This window comes from Lontra canadensis, unplaced genomic scaffold, assembly GCF_010015895.1.
Source record: "Lontra canadensis isolate GAN:19392208 unplaced genomic scaffold, GSC_riverotter_1.0 scaffold107, whole genome shotgun sequence".
In the NCBI taxonomy this organism is placed as follows: Eukaryota; Metazoa; Chordata; class Mammalia; order Carnivora; family Mustelidae; genus Lontra; species Lontra canadensis.
Window position 1 is genome coordinate 2,884,591 of NW_022631101.1, and position 19,672 is coordinate 2,904,262.

At 55.9% G+C, this 19,672-nt stretch overlaps 1 protein-coding gene across 2 annotated transcripts; it reads right to left on the reverse strand.

The window, feature by feature from the left end:
• Positions 1-8,099: 8,099 nt before the first annotated feature.
• Positions 8,100-19,469, reverse strand: MEIS3 (Meis homeobox 3). 2 transcript variants are annotated; one of them, XM_032839259.1, is made up of 13 exons: positions 19,086-19,469; positions 17,146-17,327; positions 16,796-16,955; positions 16,650-16,700; positions 15,579-15,629; positions 15,250-15,348; positions 12,818-12,929; positions 12,483-12,631; positions 11,599-11,675; positions 11,327-11,385; positions 11,136-11,219; positions 10,422-10,484; positions 8,100-8,558 (listed from the first exon to the last, which is right to left on the reverse strand). In XM_032839259.1, the coding sequence occupies exons 1-12, from the start codon at positions 19,095-19,097 to the stop codon at positions 10,435-10,437; spliced, it is 1,086 nt and encodes a 361-aa protein (XP_032695150.1). In that variant the 5' UTR covers positions 19,098-19,469; the 3' UTR covers positions 8,100-8,558; positions 10,422-10,434. The 2 variants fall into 2 exon arrangements, with proteins under 2 accessions (XP_032695150.1, XP_032695149.1); XM_032839258.1 differs by having other exon boundaries at positions 15,250-15,399.
• Between the last annotated feature and the right edge of the window lie 203 nt (positions 19,470-19,672).

Here is a 19,672-nt window from a genome sequence, read left to right on the forward strand (position 1 = left end):
AACACAGGAGGAAGCTGAGGAGGTGCAGGAACATGACAGAAGGAGGAAGAACCCCCTCCCCCACCCCCGTGATCTGGCTGCGGGGCACAGCCTCCAGCATCCTCCTCCGCGCACGCGTTTCCAGACAGATACAAACTGGTCAAGGTCCTGCGGTGCTCTTGGCCCCTTGAACAGTTCTGGGAGACAGATCCTAAGTGTTTCCGCAGCTCGTTGCACTTTGTCTGAAAGTGGACTCTTCACGAATGGCGGAGCAATGGCCCAAGTGTAGACACCCCACTCGTAAATACCCGTGTCCTGCCCTTGCGTGTCTGGACTGTTTCTCTGTTAATTTCCCAAACAGTGCAACAGCGGACACCTTTGTTTGCATCAGGGGCTCTCTGTCTGCTTCTGAATTCCTCCTTTTAAAAAGGCTTTGCCCATTATGGATAGTTCAGGAAGACTGGAAATAGAAGGGGAAAGAATCCCCCGGAATCCACCCCGAGAGACCCTGGGCACCAGGGGGTTTGGATCCTGTCAACTTATTTGCACAAAGCATCTGCACAGACACAGAGGCCGCTTATCACCTGCGTGTCTGCCCCCTCGGTCCCCTCGGTCGGTGGCAGGGCCCGCCTGGAGCCATAAGCCGCTTCCTTCCATTCTGTACCACGCTCTGCACCCCCCCCCAACCCCTTCTCACGGGGCCTCTCCCCCAGCTTCCGGCTGCTTCCTTAGGGCCTTCCCGAGAGAGCAATTAGTGGGTCAAAAGGTAAGAGCGTCCTCCCCATTCCGTCTCACCACCGGCCCCCGCAACCCTCGGTGCGTTCTCTAGAAGAGTCTGTTCCCGGTTTCTCTCTTCCCTGCTCTTTGCTCGTTAATTTTGTTTCTTCGATTCCACCCGTGAGTGAGATCCTATGGTATCTGTCTTTTCTCTGACTGGCTCATCTCGCTAAGCATTATACCCTCTAGCTCCAAATACGTTCTTGCAAAGGACACCATTTCACTCCTTTTTATAAGGCTGAGTAATATTCCATCGCACGCTCTGACGGAGCGCACTTGTCGCGATGAGCACACTACATTGTATGCCCCAAGCTAACCTGCCACCGCGGAGCAAAAAAGGAACATGTTACACTTACACACACCCACCCACAAAGCATTTCCGCGGAATCTTCGGCACATGATGGCCAATTTCTCCTCTTTTTTAACCATCCGCGTTTCTGTCCAACTTACAAGTGGAATTGCATGCGTTTCGATATAGTAGCAAACCCTCGATGGTGCCTGCTGTGTGCGGGGCACAGTGCTGGGAGATCTTGTATACCGATACAGAGCTGGGTCATCACATGGACGGGCCGAACGTTTTCTTAGCTAGGCCCGTAGAGAGAGACATTTAAGCTGTTTCCAATCTTTTGCTCCCACCAACAAAGCTGGCATGAATATCCTTGCACGTGGGTCATTTCTAGATATGTGTGTATAGGCTAAATCCCTGGGGGTACAATCACTGGTCCAAGGAAAGGTACATTTTAATAGGTCATTTGATGGATTCTCCTTCCTATCTGTCCTTCCTACAGGCTGTAGTGACTTAATATTATTTTTATTTCCCCTAATTGCCAGCAAGCCCAAGTATCACTGCATGTTCTGTACCTTTTGTATTTCCTCTTCTGTTGGCTCAAATCCTAGACTCTTTGTCATTTTGTTATTGGTCTCTGGTAGCTCTTTATATGTTCTGGATCTTAAGCATCATAGATGTTAGGAATATTTCTCTCACTTTGCTGCTTTCTTTTGGCTTTGTTTTTGGTGGCTTTACTCAACATTTTGAAATTTTTTTTGGTGGTCAAAGCTCTCTCCCATTATGATCCCTGAAAATGCCTTCCCTGATCCAAGGCATTAAAAATAGAGAAATAAGGGGATGCCTGGGTGGCTCAGTGGGTTAAAGCCTCTGCCTTCAGCTCAGGTCATGATTTCAGGGTCCTGGGATCGAGCCCCGCATCGGGCTCTCTGCTCAGCGGGGAGCCTGCTTCCCCCTCTCTCTGCCTGCCTCTCTGCCTACTTGTGATCTCTGTCAAATAAGTAAATAAAATCTTTTAAAAAGAATAGGGAAATAACTGGTTTATGGGAGAAAATAACTCAGAGCTGCTCCCACCCACCGCTCAGCCACGTCTCCTTAGAACATTATGGCTTGTCAGGACTGTTCCTGACAAGTCTTCTTTTTCATGTTAAAACATAAATGAATGTCCCACTGGCAAGAAACAGTTTTTATTTGTGTGCGCGCATGCGCGCGGGTAGGGAGGTGCTAAAATGGAAGCTATCCAGCATCTGCCAAAAAGATCCAAACAGCCCCTGGGCTCTGACCCTCTAAAACCACTCTAGGAGGTGAGTCTGAAGGACCCTGCCCAAGGAAGGGAGAAAACTCAACACCCAGATACGTCCTCCAGGGCATTTGTCCAAATTGAGAAGTTCTTATTACCTGCCGGTCACCCAGGGCACTACGTCTGCTCCAAAATGTGCGCAGAAGCTCCAGGTGGGGCTGTAGCCTGGCCAGTCTCACAACAGCAGGAAATAAGGCTCCCCGACACCTCACTTTTCACCCATCAGACTGGCCCAAGTTAAAAAAGATCGATAAGGCTCCCCTGGGGCAAGGGCTTGGGGAAAGGGGCACCTCCATTCGCCCCGAGGGGACTTCGTACTTGAATTTCACAGCAGCTTTCAAGATGCAAAGTGCGTACACATCGCTCAACAACCTTTTAAAACTTTCCCTTGAAGCGTAACACACAGAAAAGGGCACAGATGGTAAGGGAATGGCTTTGTGAATTTCCACAGAACACGAAACACGCCCAGGCCACCAGCATCCTGACAAACCAACCAGGGCCAGCCCAGGCCCCCGCGGGCCGCCAGCACCCTGAGCCCGCACACTGTCGCCTAGCCCTGCCCCTTCTAGAACCTCGTAAGAATGTTCTCTCTAGTGTCTGGCTTCTTTGGCTGATATCCTGGTGCATGGAGCTGTGTGGTTTACTCATTCTGTCGTGGGAATTCATCACACTTTGTTTAATCTGTTCTTTTGTTGATGGGCGGCTGGCCGGGTTAATGCCGCTGCGAACACACAGTCCCTGTGGCTTTGGGTGAGCCCATCTGTGCCCTACTGCAGAGTTCGCACCCAGGAGAGGCGTCGCAGGGTCACGGGACACACATGGGTTCAGTGATGGTAGATTTTTTGCAGTTGTCCTCCAAAGTCGTTATACCAGTGTGTGCTCCTACTAGCCATGGGGGAGACCTCCCATTAGCTACGCAGATGACATTTATTGTGTATTTACTGCATTGTACTTGCATTTTCCACAATGGCTCTTGGTGTCAAGTATCTTTTCATGGGCTTATTGGCCATTTGTTTATCTACTTTTGATCATTTTTTTTAAAGATTTTATTTATTTATTTGACAGATAGAGATTAGGAGTAGGGAGAGAGGCAGGCAGAGAGAGAGAGAGGAGGAAGCAGGCTCCCTGCAGAGCAGAGAGCCTGATGTGGGGCTCGATCCCAGAACCCTGGGATCATGCCGGAGCCAAAGACAGTGGCTTTAACCCACTGAGCCACCTGGGTGCCCCTACTTTTTGTCATTTATATCCAATATTTTGACTCTCATGAAGGAATTATCTTACTGATATGAAGGAGTTCTTTTTATTATGTATATAGTTTACAGGGAGCCTGATGGCTCAGTAGGTAGAGTCTTGATCTTGGGATTGGGAGTTTGAGCCCCAGCTTGGGTGTAGAGTTTACTTAGTAATAAAATAATAAATAAATAAATAAAATAATAAAATTTAAAAAAATACATGGTTTATGTATTTATATAATATATATAGTCCTTTATAGAATATACATGTCATGCGTGTAGTGAATATTTCCCCCAAGTCAATACCTGGTTTTTCAATTTCTTCCACCCTATGACCTCATTTTACCTGGGTCATCTGTCAAGATCGCATCTCCAAATAAGGTAAGGTCACATTCATAGGTCCTGGAATTAGGACTTGAGTATATCTTTTTGGGGGACACAACCCAACTCATATCACTGCCTCCCCGCCCCCCCAATCTACCCTCTGCACGGCAGCTTCACACAAAGCACAAACCCGACTCTGTCCTTTTTCTGCTCAAAATCCTTCCAAGACAATGGAATAACTTCCTACCATAAAAAGGAACAAAGCACCGAGACAGGCAACAACATGAAGGAACCTTGAAAGCTCTGTGCTGAGTGAAAGAAGCCAGACACAAAAGACCACACGGTGTGTGTGGGGGGGTGGGGGTGGGGTGGGAGGGTGGCGTTTTGTTCAGGCTCTGATCTCAGAGTTTTGGGATGGATCTACAGGGGGGATGGCACTCAGTGTGGAGTCAGCTTGAGACTCTCTCCCCCGCTGCCCCTCCCCCTCCCTAAAGTAAATAAATCTTTTAAAAAAGAAAAGACCCTGTAGATTTCATTTCTATGAAATGCCCAGAACGGGCAAATCCACAGAGCCAGAAAAGTGGATTAGTAGCTGCCCCGGTTTGGGAGTTGGGGTGGCGGGGGAGCAGCTGTTGAAGGGTGGAAGGTTTCTTTCTTAGGGGTAATGAAAATGTCGTGCAGTTGATTATGGTGACGGCTGCACAGCTCTGTCACTAGACGAGAGCCATCCAACCGCACGCTTTAAATGGGACGGTTTTAAGGTTAGTCAATTACATCTCCATGAAGCGGTTGCAGACAAACCGCCTTCCACGGCTCCTCAGCGCCCTCTGGAGGGAGCCCAGGCTCATTGCCTGCCCCACATTCACCGGCACCGAAGCTGGAATGACCCGGAGCCGCGCTGTCTCGCTGTCCTGCAAACAGAGCTCCCAGGACCCTACAAAGCCACACGCAGAGACACAGCCGTGGACTCATTCAAGGAGGCCCCCAGTTATGAAGGAGACCCGCTTCGCCACACAATCCCCCCCCCCAGACTCAGGTAGTGACGCCCCGAGTCTCGTAATCGCAAACACACGAGCTGGACCGAGGCACGGCGTGACAGACGCAACCCGGGACCCGGGCATTGGTGGGGGACACACGCGCGCCGCGCAGGGACAGGCTCAGCCGCCGGTGCCCACCCCCAGCCGCACAGGCCCGAGCCAGCCGGGCCCCGCCACTCGCAACCCCTCCCCGCCCCCCGCGGGCTCCCCGGAGATCCGGCGGGTTCCCCACCTCCCCCGGCCCCGAACCCCGGGCGGCCGCGGCTTCCTCACCCTAGGAAACGGGGGAGGTATTTTTAGTTACAATTAACCTCCCGCCCAATTTCTCTCCTCCCCGGTGGCACATCCAATTGGTTTAATTAGAGAGGATTCAGCGAGAGGCATTTCCAGTCGCCGAGCAGGTGGGGAAGGGGTAGGGGAACTGCCCCTTCCCCCCCTCGCCCAAGTCCCGGGTTCCCCCATTCCTCCGCCCCCACCCCTACAGGCAGCGCCCGCTTTCCCGGAGGCCGACAACAGGCCTCCGTCCGGCCCCGCCCCCTCCCTGCACCCCGCACCTGCCCTCAAAGTGGGGCCGGGACGTCCTTCCTGCTTTCTAGCCCCCGTCCAACCGACTTCAGTTCCGCGGAGCTGGCGGGAGATAAACACGATTCGGAGTCACCAAAATCATATCTAACACAGAGAATAGATCATGCTAGGTCCTTTCAAAATCACAGACTCTTAGAATTCTTTTTTTTTTTTTTTTTAATAAGAGGCCGCGCGGGCGGAGTGGTTAGCCCACAGGCTTCAGGACACCGGTCTGAATGGAGACCCACACTCTCCAGCTGTGTGACTCTGGGCCGGCGCAAGTTCACCACTCTGGGCCTCAGTCTCCTCATCCGGGAAATGGGGACAGCGCACTACCCTAGTCCTAAGGGTGAACCAGGTGGGTTGGTGTGGAGCCCCTCGGAGCCTGGCCCCCAGCGCGCAGCAGCTAACTTCCACCCCGACTCTGCTCTACTTACGACCTCCTGTCACCTCGCAGTCTAAACCAAGTGCTCATTTGCTCGGCCCTTTGTGGGGGCCCCCCATACTAGGACGCCAGCTCCTGAGGACAGGAGGTCTTGGCCTTGCTCACAGACGTGCCCAGAGCGCGGACTGCGGACCTCAGAGACACCCAGGGCCGGGGGCCCGAGTGAATGAGGCTTAGCTGCCTCGCTTCCTCTGCCCTCCGCCTCTTGTCCCCTGGGCACTTGTGGCACGCCCGGGGCTGCCAGGGCTGAGGTTCAAGCCAATAATGAAACAGGCGAATTAGTGACGGAGAGAATTCCAGGGAGGGGACGTGAGGAGGAAAAGGGATGGGATGAGGAAGGAGCGGCAGGTAGTCGGGTGCCTGGGTTTGGCTGCTCCTGAATCTTTGCCGAGGGGACTCTGAGCAGGGGAAGGTGATCCAGGGCAAAGGGAGCGCCTAGGACAGAGGCGCGGAAGGGGGACTGAGCTATTTGCCACAGACAAGGGCCCAAACCCAAGCAACTTACAGTTTGCACTGAGCTCCACGGCAGCTCGGGAACAAAACAGCAGGATTGGCAGCTCCTGGAGTTGGCGGCTGACCCGTGAGTGAGATCTGAGCCACGTGCACCTTATTCCGGAGGATGAGGGCATCTGTGGATCACAGGCCTCACAGGGCCTCAGTTTCCGTGTTTGCATTAGGAGGTTCCAGGGGCTGCTGTATTAGGAGGTGCCTATATGAGGGGCTCCTGGGTGGCCCTGTAGGTGGAGCCCCGAACTCCTGATTTAGCTCAGGTCAGAAACCCCACGCAGTCTCGCAGTCTCGCTGCTGGAGTCTGCTTGTCCCTCTCCCTCTGCCCCGCCCCTAACTCTCCCTCACACGCATGCTCTCTCTATATAATAAAATTTTGAAAAAAAAGAAGAGTATGTGAGTGAGTGGTGTTTGGAGGTGGGCTCTGGGGGTCTCACCCTTCCAAGCTCAGGTCTGTTCAGTCCTGAGAACGAGTATCATGGAGAAAATGGGGATTTGAACCCAGGCAGGTTGGGGATAGAGTCTGGGTTCACGACCTCCCTGCTGTGCAGCCTGGTGGTCTGTTGGCCACGCATGAGTGTTTCCAAGGACACCCCAGGGTAACTGTGTTTGTGTCCCATGGGACAGACGAAAAAAGTCATCTTGGAGCCACAGTGTGGGAGACTGATGCAAAAGGGGCCATTTTTCTTCGTCCCTCCCCGTGTCCCCATCTCTTGTGCTGTGAGTTTGCAGGCCCCCATCCCCGCCCTGTAAGGGGTGGAGTCCCTGTCTCCTCCCTTGAATCTGGCTGGCCTTGAGATTTGTGGCCAAGAGGATGCAGCTGAGAGAACCAGGAGTCAGACCTGAGCTGGGGCCTCAGGAGGTCTTGGGCCCTTCTGTTCCTTCTTGAGGGCCAGCTGAGCCTGTGTGTGAATGAACGGGACAACCTCCTGTTGCCCCTGCTGCCAGCCAGCAGAGCCCTCTTGCTGACCCATCTCTGGCCACAGATACACAGCAGAGCCCTGTTGAAGTCACATGAACTGCCCAGCAGAGCCTAGTTATGCCAACCCATAGCATAACGAGCTAAAAGAGTTGGCCTTGTGAACCACAAAGCTTCGGGATGGTCTGTTACACAGCAATAGCTAATTGATACAGAGTGCCTCGGGAGAGTGGGGATAAAGAGTATCAATTATTGGGGCGCCTGGGTGTCTCAGTGGGTTAAAGCCTCTGCCTTTGGCTCAGGTCATGATCCCAGGGTCCTGGGATCGAGCCCCACATTGGGCTCTCTGCTCAGCAGGGAGCCTGCTTCCTCCTCTCTCTCTGCCGGCCTCTCCCCCTACTTGTGATCTCTCTGTCAAATAAATACATAAAATCTTAAAAAAAAAAGTATCAATTATTAGGACACCTGGGTGGCTCAGTCAGTGAAGTGTCTGCCTTTGACTCAGGTCATGATCTCGGGGTTCTGGGATCGAGCCTCACATCGGGCTCCCGGCTCAGCGGGGAGTCTGCCTCTCCCTCTGCCATTCCCCCTGCTTGTTTTCTCACTCTGACAAATAAAATCTTTTAAAGAAAAGAGTATCAATTATTATAATTGGTGGTTCATGAGCTTCAAATTGATGAGAATTTGAATCTCGAAAGAGACACAAGAACACAGACTGGCGGCTTTTTGTTTTTAAAGATTTTATCATTAAAAAAAAAGTAGAAGACGTCAGTGAAGGGAGGTAGGGGAGAGAAGGGGCGGGGAGTAGGCTGGCAGGACGAGGGGACCTCTTCCAAATGTCGGATCCGGCTGACCCTCCTTCCCTGACCTCCGCAGCCCACTGCCAGTCCCTTCTCTAGCCTGGAGGCGGGGGACCCCCCCAGTCACCATCTTCTGAAGACCTGGGCCTGGGATCTCAGCTTGGGCTCCAGGCAGAGGTGATGGCAGAAGTGGGGTGCAGGGCCTAGGGGCCTTGTCTTTGTCCTTGAGAGACCCTCGAGTGGGCGCTCAGGCCCCCATGTCCCGGTGGGGCCCCAGGGAGGTAGGCATTGCGTTGGGGACCTTAGGAGGTGGGGTCCTGAAGTCAGGGGGCCAGGCGGGGACCGGAACCAGGTGTGAGCTTAGTGGTCACAGTCCGGAGGCTGGGGTCTGTGGAGAGGGGATGAGAGGCCAAGTCAGGAAGTGGGGAGGCATTTGGTCCCACATCAGCCCCACAGTGAGAGGAATGCAGAGGGAGGGAGGGAGGGAAGGACAAGGAATAGAAATAGAGGCAACAGAGAGAGAAATGAAAAAAGAGACAAGACCCTTAAGACCAAGAAAGAGAAAAGAAGACAAGGAGAGAGACTGGGAACCCCCTCCACCTCTTTTGAGGTCCCGTGACACTCAGACCAGGCCACACCCACCCTTGGTTGGTCGGGGCAGAGCTGAGACCCCTACCGACCTGCCAGGCCCTGGACAAATGTCCACCTCTCCTTCCCAGGCTCCATGCCTAAGCTCTCTTAGGTCTCCACTCCCATCACCCAGCCTTTCTGTTGGCCCCAAGTTCACTACTCGCCAGCCAGCCTGCTGGTGCCAGCCCAGGCCAGTCCTCCTTCCCCTCATCGGTCTGGAGGCAGTGGTGATGGGGGCACAGGGCTGTCTCATAGCCTTGAGTTTGCTAAGTGCAATGGGAGAACCTTCAGTTCTCCTGGTCTCAGCTCCCAAGTCCCCTCTTCCGGGAAGTCTTCCCTGAAGCCTCCCAGCCTGGGTCTGATACTCCCTTTGGGCTCCTCCAGTTCCTGGGTTCCCTCATACCAGCCCTGTCCACTTTGGGCATCACTGTCTGAAGACTGGTGTGTCTCCCCCAATGGACAATGAGCCCGGTGAGGGCAGGGCTGGGCTGTCGTGGTCACTGCTATGTCCCCAGCACTACCCAGCCCAGGGCCAGGCACACAAGTACTCAGGGAATGTGCATTAAATGAGGGAGTGTAGAGGTGCTGAACTGAAGATTCTGGACTTCACCAGAGGGCACTAGGGAGCCACAGAAGAGTTTTAACTCGGAGTCAGTCAAGGTCTGATTCGTGTTGTAGAAATTTCAGGCAGCCCCTGAACCCTGGGCCTTTGCACACACTATTCCCTCTACTTTTCTGAGCTCAGTGAACCTGTACATGTGAAGTTTTCTTCCTGAGCATCAATTTTTCTCATCTGTAACACAAAAATAATAATTTCTCCCTCTTGGAGGGTTTTTATGAAGACTAAGTGGGAAGATGCTCTGACGTCTTAAGACCCGGGAGAGTGAAAGAATGTACCCAACTCCCTTGCCCCTCCCTCTTCTCCCCAGTGGACTCCTATTCATCCTTCAAAGCCCTACCCAGAAGTTACTTCCTCTCTGAAGTCTTTCCTGCTATCTCAGGGACAGGTGACGTCTCCCTCCTCCGAGCAAGCTCTGTATTGCTCCACCTGTTGCTCTGGGCCGTCATTCCTTTCTGATGTTCACTTCCACCAAAGCTCAAATTTTCTCAAGAGCAGGACCCTGTCTGAGACTGGTCAGGATCCGGAAGAGGGTTTCATGTCTGCCGGAGGTGTGTGAACGGACGGGTGTGCGGATGACTGGGTGGGCAGATGGGCAGGTGAAGCTTTGGAGGGGGCAGATCAGTGTGGATGGGGGTGGAAGCCTGGGTTGTTGTATTTGCTGGTTGGAGGACCGGTGGTGGACGGAGGCATGGGCGGCTCACAGGTGGGCGGCTGGGTCGGTGCGGAGGTGGATGGCTGACCAGGTGGGTGGGCGGACAGATGACTACAGATTGAGTGGATGTGTGTTTACATGGAGAGCGGGTAGGTGGATAACTGATGGGTGGACACACGTACAGATGAATGAATGAGCGGGTGGGTGGATAAACCATCTTCCCACTGAGCCCTGCACACCCAGGTGGACCCCCTCCAGGTGGGCGCAGTATTGGAATCTGGAGGCCTTACCGAGCTTTGAGATGTACACAACCCCCAACCCAGAACCCCGAGACATCGGACACTCACACTTGTCCTGAATCTATAGATAATGCCACTCTCCTTCTAAGTTCAAACTCATTCCCATCGAACCTGGAAGAGAAAAGAGGAGGGCTGTGAGTCTTCCCCCGACTTTCCCATATGCCCCAAATTCCTCCCACCGTCTCCCTCCCCAGGGGATCCCTCTATCAAGACAGACTGAGTCATCATTTAAGAAAGTACTAGACCTGGGACGCCTGGGTGGCTCAGTCCGCCTGGGTGGCTCAGTCCGCTGAGCCTCTGATTCTTGGTTTCAGCTCAGGTCCTGATCTCAGGGTTGTGAGATCAAGCCCCATGGTGGGCTCTGTGCTCCTCACAGGGTCCATCTGTCCCTCTTCCTCTGGTGCTCCACGCCTACCCCACCCCCACCCTGCGTGCGAGCGTTTGTGTGTGTGTGTGTGTATACACATGAATGCGTGTGCACGCTCTCTCTCTCTCTCTCAAATAAAATAAATAAATAAAATCTTTTTAAAAAAGGTACTAGTCCTTTAAGTAAAACCTTCCAGTGGATGGGCGGAGCCTGGAAGAAACAAGCTCAGCTAAGAAGTGGGCTCCAGGAAATCTGTGATGGTCCCTCCAGCTCCACTGTTATGCAAATGAAGTACTGCATTATTCATGAACTGAATCCCAGAAGGTGGGGCATCTTCATTGAGAGGAGGGGCCTGGTGTGCTGGGGGCAGGGTTAGTTAAGGGGCAGGGACTTACCTGGAGGCCTGACAGTCATGTGTGGCTGAGCTTCCGTGTAGCCCCCCATGGGCTGGCCCTCTGGGCTGAAGGCTGCACTCTGCCCTGGGAAGGAGGTTGAGGGGTGCAGGCTGAGCCCCGGGATATGCAGGTCCCAGCTTTGATACTCCCCGGGGAACATTAGGCCCTCTCTCCGCGTTTTCTCCCTGTACCTGTGCGGTTGGATTGATCGATCATTGGTTGCACGATGCGTCTCCGGGCGTTGATGAACCTGGGAGGGGGTTGTGGAAACCGAGGAGGGTGTAAAGAGGGAGTAGGAGAGAGGTCGAAATGACACGGAGACAGAGCTGGAAAGAGGACGGGATAGAGGAGGGGAGAGGAGAGGCTCACGGGGGCTTCGGGGCCTCCTTCAGCACCGTGGACAGCGCCCGGCCTCCCACCCAGGCTGGCCCAGGGACTCACATGAGCCTCCTGGGTCACTCACCAGTTGTTGACTTGCAGGATCGTGAGCCCTGTGTCCTGCGCCAGCTGCTTCTTCTGCTCCTCCGAGGGGTATGGGTGCTGTGACCACCAGCAGAGAGTCACCCTGCCTGCCCAGCTGCCATCTGACCTCCAGGGCCTGGCCCCGTGGGGATGGTGAGCCCAGGCTGGGGCAGGACCCAGAGACTCAGCTTGTCTAAGCGGCTCCAGGCTTCCCCAGGGGCCAGTGGAGGGAAGCGGAGCCAAGCTTTGGGCAATTATGCTTGCGGGCGCCCCCGCCTCTTCTAGCAATTAGAGGCTAATTGGCCAGCTCTCATTAGGGAGACCAAAGCTCAGGGTGGGGGCTCCAACACCAGAAGGGAGGCAAAGCCCAGCACGGGCCCTGTCTGAGCCTCTATCAGGGTCCCAGTGCATGTCTCTCAGTGCACGTCTCTTGCTGTCCCGGTCTCAGTCCCTCTGGGACTTAGTCTCTCCCTGACTCTCATTCCTGTATTTTCCCGGCTCCCTCCACAAGGCAGCATGTTGCACTGGAGAAGCCCAAACTGCCCGGATCTGAACCCATGTCTGGCTAGGAGACCTCGGGGCTCCTCGCTTGCAGAATGGAACCTCCCAGCCCCATCCTCATAGGCTCTGTTTGGTGATTGCTGGGCGGGATGTGAATGGCCCGTGGGTTGGGGGCAGGACTGAGCCCTAGTGGCACCTGGCAGGCAGCCCGCGCTCAAGGATGCTTGCTCGAGTCAGGCCCCTCCCCTTGAGATTCGCCCTCTGTATCTCTCCCGAGTCTCAGTCTCCCATCTCTGGGTATCTCTTGGGGCCTCAGTCTCTGTGCGGCCGTCTTTCTCCTTCTCTCTCTATGCCCACCCTGCACCCGGGCCCCAGGGCTCTCACCGAGAGGTGCTGGAACAGCCAGGCTCTCATGATGTTAGTAGCCACCTTGGGGAAGATCCCCCTCTTCTTATTCCGCCGCCGCTCCTGGTCCAGCTCCTCGTCCTCTCCCCCGGAACTGGGAGAGGCCACACTTGTGTCTAGTCCATCTCCTGAGGGAGGACAGGCAAGCTGTGTTGGTGGGCAGTGAGCAGGGAGATCAGAGGGACCCAGAACCCTCACCCGAGAGACCACTCCACACCCCTATTGTCCTTGCACTTCTGGAAGTCCTACTTGCTGTCTAACTTAAATCCTCAGGCCGACTCCCACATTTCCCCTCCACCTCCCAGGCTTCTTACCTTGGTCACTGGAGTTGTCCCCACTCTGGGAGGCTAGGCCCCCACTGGATGGACCCGGGGTCCCCAAATGTACAGACCCGCTGTCCTCATGGTCTCTAATCCATGTATTATTCTGGAAAACAAGAGCTAAAGGTCAGTGCCAAGGCTTGGGTGCCCTATAGCACAGTGACTGAGATGATGGGCTCTGGAGCTGGGACACCTGAATGTAAATCCTGTCCCTGCCTCTTTCCTGGCTGTGTGGCCTTGGGCGAGTTGCTTCACTTCTCTGTGCCTCTGTTTCCTTAACTGGAAAATAGAAGACAACAACGGTCCCCACCTCACAGAGCGTGGAAAGGACTCGGTGATTTCATTCGTGTAGAGACACACAGCAGTCGCCCCATAAACATGAGCTTACATAGATCCACAGCAGCTTAGCTGAAATCCTAGAGGGCCAGCAGTGTTTCAGAATTTAGAACTTTCCACATTTTAATTTTTTAAAAATTTATTTTTAAAAGTAACCTCCAACTCAAGACCCCAAGATCCAGAGTCGCGGCTCTACTGCCTGAGCCAGCCGGGTGCCCCTAGAACGGTTCCCCTTTGTAGACACTAAATCTGCCCACACACTGTGTATTTCATGACACCCCCAGCAGGGTCTGGGGCTTAACCTCCTCATCAGACTCATTAACATTTCTGCAGCAAAATGGATGAATATTTAACTAAGTGGAATAAATAAAGTCTATAAATAGCCTCTCATTAGTTCAGGTCAGACTTCACTGCCAAATGAGTTTGCACTAAACTTAAGGGGTATAAAAAACAACTTCTATTTTTCAGAGATGGGGTGGGGAGGTGTCTCTGAATTGCAGATGGGGGGGAGGGTTCAGGCTGTGCTTTATCTAGACTCTGACACACTTTGAAGAACTGGACAATGCATTAGCTCAGCCCTTGGCCCGCTCTGTGTCCCAGCGCCTGACCTACCCGCACACACTGTGTCAAACCCTCTTTGTCATTCAGTTTAAGGTTCAGCTCGATTGCTGGGAGGCCGACTGGGTGGGTTACAGCTCTTGTTGAATCCCAGGGTACCCCACCTGTCCTGATTGCCCTGGACCCTGCCAGTTGCTTTGTAAGCAGCACCCCCACTCCTACCCCCATCTCCCCATCCCCCCCCCCACCCCGCAGCCTGCCATGGCCCACCACGGGTGTCTCATCTGTATCCTGGGGGGGCCAGGCTGGAGATGTCACAGCTCGGAGAAGGTTACCCCGGGTGTGGCATGTCTGTGTGGAATGGTGTATTTGAGTGCATGATGGACGGGTGTGCAAACTGTGGCATCATCAGTCCGAAGGCTTTTGATCTTGGCTGCAGAGGCTCCTGGGGCTCTCCAGCGCTGGGTCTGATGGGACGCCATGGGTGCGTGTCCAGAGCGGTGTGCCTGAAGCTGCCTTGAGACTATGGTGTGGCCCGGGTCAGTGCGCTCACGCCTGCGTCCCTCTCTGAGATGACCTTGTGTACCTTCCTGAGATCACGAGGCCTCGGTGTCCTAAGTTTGCGTCTGTTGTTCAAGAGGTGGGTTGTCTTCTCTGTGAGATGGTGTGTGTGGTTACTGCACGCGTGGCTTCGTGACTACACCGGGCCGCATGACTGCCACGGGTGTGTATTGGCGACGCCGCGAAAACGCGGAATACCACCAGGCCTCTGAGTGGGGTTCTCGCTGCGCATGTGCAGACCGTGGGTTGTGTGGCAGAGGGTCCTCGAGGCCCGTCTGTGACTGCTGTGGGCAGCCTGCCCGAGTCTGTGCCGGGGCACGGCCATGAGCCTGTATCTGGGGGCAGGTGTGACCCCCTTGCGGGGGTGGTCCGGGTCGGGCTCTGCGCTGCTCTTACGTGACTGTCCATCGGCACCCGGCGCGGCACGGAATGTGGGTACCTGCTGCGGTCCGGCTGTCATGCGGTGAAGGTGGCACGTGTCTGCGTGTGCGCAGGCCCTGCACTCGCGCCGCGCTGGGTCTAAGTGCGGCGGTGTCCGAGTCTGGGTGGCAGGATCTGGGACCGTTTGGCTCCGTCTGTCGTAATGGCTGTTGCTCTAGAAGTGCGGGTCTCGCTCGGGGTGTGCAGCGTATGACGCTGCTCTGCGGCTGGGACGCGTGTGTTTGAGTAGGTGGCATATGTGCTCATCTAGCCGCGAGTGAGAACGGCGGGGACTGAGTTTGCGTGGCTGTGTCTGAGGCTGTGTGGGTACAACGGAGTCTACGTGTATGCGTGTGTGCATCTGTGCGCATGCGCTGCCATCCGGGTGTGTCCTGGTCTGCGCAGCCGCTCTTGCGTCGTGGGCGCATGCCCGGTGGTCAGGCATAGCGGGCTGAGGCTGGGGGGTGGGGGCGCCCTCACGCTGTAACCTGGCTGTGTCCGCTCACCGCTATGGTTGCGGGGTGATGCCTGGTGCCCCATCCCCGGCCCACCTGATCCGGGAGGCTGGGGCAGGAGGCCGGGTAGTCCTCGAGGTCCTCCCTGCAGCCGCCATCCCGATCCTCGATGACCAGGTCGATGGGCATCTTTCCCTTGAGGCAGGTGATGTAGCGGTGACAGAAGTTGTCGCACAGGTCGTGGACCTGAGGGGGCACCGGGGTACTGGGGGGGGCCACCCGGGAGCCAGGGCTGGGGTGTACAGGGATGGGGCAGCATTCTGCTCCAACTCCAGTGGGCAGAGGGCCTGAGGAGGGGTGGAAGGGGTGAGAAGGGGAGGGTTGGGGGGGAAGTGAGGGTGTGAGGGGAAGTGAGAAGCACTCACCTTCTCCAGCTCCAGCAGGTGGAAACGGAGCACCTGAATGGCCTGTATCATCTGAAAACGGAGACAGGAAGAGACAGAGCAGGGGAGAGAGGGAGGGATGGAAGGAGGGGCGGGGGAGGGGAAGAGAGAGAGAGAAAGAGGGAGAAGGACCAGAGGAGGAGGAGGAAAAGAAGGAGGAGGAGGGAGGAGAAAGGGGAGAAAAGGAGAGAGAGAAGAACAGAAAGAGTGAGATAGAATGACCAAGACAGAGGACAGGCAGAGAGGGACAGAACCACAGGGTCAGAGAGTGACGGGGAGCAGAGACAGAGACCCAGAATTAAGGAAAGATGAAATGCCCGAGAGTCAGAGACAGAGAAAGAGAAGCAAGAGGTGGGCGAGACGGGAAAGGATCCATCACAAGAGAAGTGAATGACTGTCTGCTGTAATAAAAATACCCCATCTTTTGCCTGCTTGCCCCTTGCTCCATTTCCCACCCTCTGACTGTAAACTACATTTCCCAGACCCCTTTGCCAAAGGGGTCACCCCATAGGAAGCCCTGGCCGGAGGTGGAAAGCAAAAAAAAAAAAAAAAAGGGAGAAGCCAGGGTATTTCTCCTCCTCTCTCCCTCTCTTCTCTCCTTTGCCCTTGGCAGCCGAGTCCCTGCACTCATCTCGGCATGGGCTGTGTTGTCCTGGCTGATAGAAGAGCTAATGCCTATTTGGTCTCTGTTCTGTGCCAGGCACTGTTCTAAGTGCTCAACTCTTGTTAGCTCATATTCTCACAACAGCCCTAGGAGATAGGAATAGCTACTAGCTGCAGATGAGGAAACCGAGGCACAGGGAGATTCAGCTCCTTGTCCTGGTTCACAGAACTAGTGAGTGGCAGAGCTCCAATTTGAACTCAGGCCATCAGTCCCAGTTCTCAAACTCTAGGCTATCTATACTCATTGTAAAATGGCAATAATTACAATTGTTTGAGAAAGTGGGTCTGATGACCTCCTGTCTGCTCCCATAACCAACCCCAGGGCTATGGAGGGTGGGAGAGGAGACCCCTGCGGAGGAAGGAGCATTGGGAGGAGGGCAGAGATCTCACCAGATTGTCCAGCTCCGGGTTGGAGGAGAAGAGGGGCCTCTCAGAGCGGACCTGGGAGGAAGAGAGAGACCAGGGAGGGTGCGTCCTGTCTCCTGCCCACCCCTCCTCGCTGGTTCTCCTGGCGCACAGCAGATGGGGATGCCCACCTGCTTGGCAAAGGCAGCAATGTCCTCGTTGAAGGAATCAGAGGAGCATACGTCACCACCTGGAGGTGTCCCCAGCCCAGTCCCGGCCCCATCCCGGGGCGAGCACGTGGCCAATTCACATTTCTCAAAGACCAGGGCCAGCAGCGGGAAGAGCGGGTGTCTGGGGGAGGCAGGACAGAAAGTTCATGAGGGGAGAGCAGGGGACGAGTGGAAGATGGAAGCACCTGGGAGGGGACAGAAGACCCAGGGAAGAGATGGAAAGACCAAGACAGAGCACGAGAGTCTGAGACTCAAAGAAAGGGGCCCACATCCCAAGACCCCACAGAGCCTTCAGTCCTGTCCCCACTCACCCGTAGATCTCATCCTTCTCCCTCCTCAGGCCATCACTGTCCAAGCCCAGGGGCTGGGGTTGGGGAGGCCGGTGGGGGCCATAGGGCCCCGGGGCTCTCGGTGCCGAGGGCACTGCCTCTGAGAAGCCAGCCAGGGCTGCAGTGCTGTCCACGATGCCTGGGTAGTGGGGCAGCTCATCGTACTGGGGGGAGGTGAGAGGGGGAGAGCACCAGGGAGGCATCAGGAAACCTCCCTACCCTGGCACCCAGGAGATGTCGCTCCTTGCCTCCCCAAACCAGCCCTTTTGCTCCCTGGGTCTGAGTTCTGCCACCTTTAGACCGTGGATGTCCCATGGAGCTGTCTGGGTGGGTCTGAGAGCCCCAAGCCATGGTCTTCTCTTATACCCCTGGCCTATGAAAAATATTCCATCAGGGATTCTTGATGTGTGGGCAGGAGGGTCCAGAGGAGAGAGACTGACCCGGGTCTCAGGTCTGAGGGTCAGGGTGGGGGTCAGGGATCAGCTGATGGTAACTCCCAGCTCCTCCCGGAGCAAGGAGGGGAGAGAGCCATGGAGAGATTAGCCATGGAGAGATTCAGAGAGAGACTAGGAACGAGATACAGATAACAAGCGACAGACAGAGAGGAGGAAAGAGCGGGATGGAGGAGAGAAAATACAGGAAAGAGATACTCACTCACGGGAGACTTCCCATAAAAGCAGCACAGCACGTCATTTATGCATAAATGTATGTCTACACTGTACCCCCCCTGTCAATTTCATCCCACAGTTGTCAAATAGGCACATCTGACTCTGCCTTAACAACCTGTCACACCCCACTCACCATGTGAGTCCGCCCCCTCCCCCCCAAGAACTAAACACCAGACACAGCAACGAAGGAATGAGTGGGTGAATGAATGAATGAGGCATTCAGCGCATGCGTGAATGGCCGAGAGGTATTTAGCGCATGCGTGAATGAATGAATGAATGAGGCATACAGCACGGCACCTGGCACACATTTCATAAACACTTGTTGAACCGAAGTGTAAGCCCGCACAACCGCACAACCGCACAACCCACTTGTGCGATCCGCCCCAAAGCGAACCACTGTCATCACAAAAGCACGCACCCTGGGGAGGCCAGAGGGGCCTTAATCCACAGGGCCAAACCCTCTCCTTGGACTTGAGGAAACAGACTCAAAGAATCAAAGAGACTCAAACAGAAGGATGCAGACTTCCTTCCCTGGGTAGCCCTGGCCCCTGCCCCTGGCGGGTGTGTGCCGAGGGCCCTGTGTGTGTATGTCCCTCTCGCCATCTCTTTCTCTTCCTCCTCTCCTAACTTCTCCTGAGCCCCGAAGTTGAATCCAACTGTTCCTAAGATGTGCAAGGGGGTCCTCACAGCCTGCCATGTTCCCACCCCCTCCACCCCCAAAGGTGCGTACTCACCTCCTCGCCTGATCCCCTCAGACTGCCCCATCCCCAGGACCACAGAAGAGAGAATCCCTCTGCCCGGCCTGGTGAGAACCCCCTCCCCAGTACTGTCCCCACCCCTAATCCTTAGGAGGACTTGGAACAAAAGTAGACCGGGGAGGAGGAGTGGGGAGGGCAGAAGAGGAAGGAGGGGGTAGGAGAAAGGACCTGAGATGGAGCAGGAGACTCAGGGGTGGAAAGAGGGGGGAGACCCGGGGCAGAGACAGAGGAGACGGGGGGGGGGGGGGGGAACAGAGGAGGAGATCCAGGGGGTGGAGAGAGGGGGACACCCGGAGCAGAGATAGAGGAGATCCGGGGATAGAGAGAGGAGGAGACCCGGAGCAGAGACGGAGAGACTAGGGGCAGAGACGGGAGGCAGAGAAAGAGGTGGAGAGGGCGGGACGGGTTGATGGGGGCCAGAGAGCAGGAGTGGGGGCGACGGAGGGACAGGGTGCGCGGCCCGGCTGGGACGCGGGGTGTCTACCCTCAGACCTACCCTCCGGGCCATGGGCTGATGCCGGCGGCAGCTCCCGGGTCCCTCCAGGGCCTGGCCGGCAGGGCGGGCGCAGCCCGGGGCAGCGGCCCCCGACGGGCCGCGGTGCGGACGCCAGGGGGTGGGGCAGGAGACCGGGAGTCCGGCCCCCCCACCCCCGCCGCCGTCAGTGGCCGGCGCCGGGCAGCGCGGAGGCTGCGCGCATGGACCCCCGGCGCCCTCCCCCCGCGGGGGTCAGGGCGAGGGGATCATGACGGCGGGGGCAGGGGTGAGCGGGGGGGCAGGCCCCCAGTCCTTCCCCCCCCGCCCCCGGGGTCCCGGGAGGATCGGGGCGGCCCGCGGCCGACGGACCCGGAGACTGGGGAGACTGGGGTGGTGGTGGTGGAGAGACTGGGAGAGGGCGCGGGCGGGCAAAGGGAGGGGGGCGGGGGCGGCGGGGGGTCCTGGCGGCAGCGGGCTGGAGGGCTGCCGGCGGCTGGGTGGCTCGGTGTCTCCCCGCCTCCCGGTCTCTCCCGGTCTCTCCCGGTCTCTCCCTCTCTCTGTGGTCACATCCGGAAGTTCCACATCGAGATGCTTAACCCGCTGTCCGC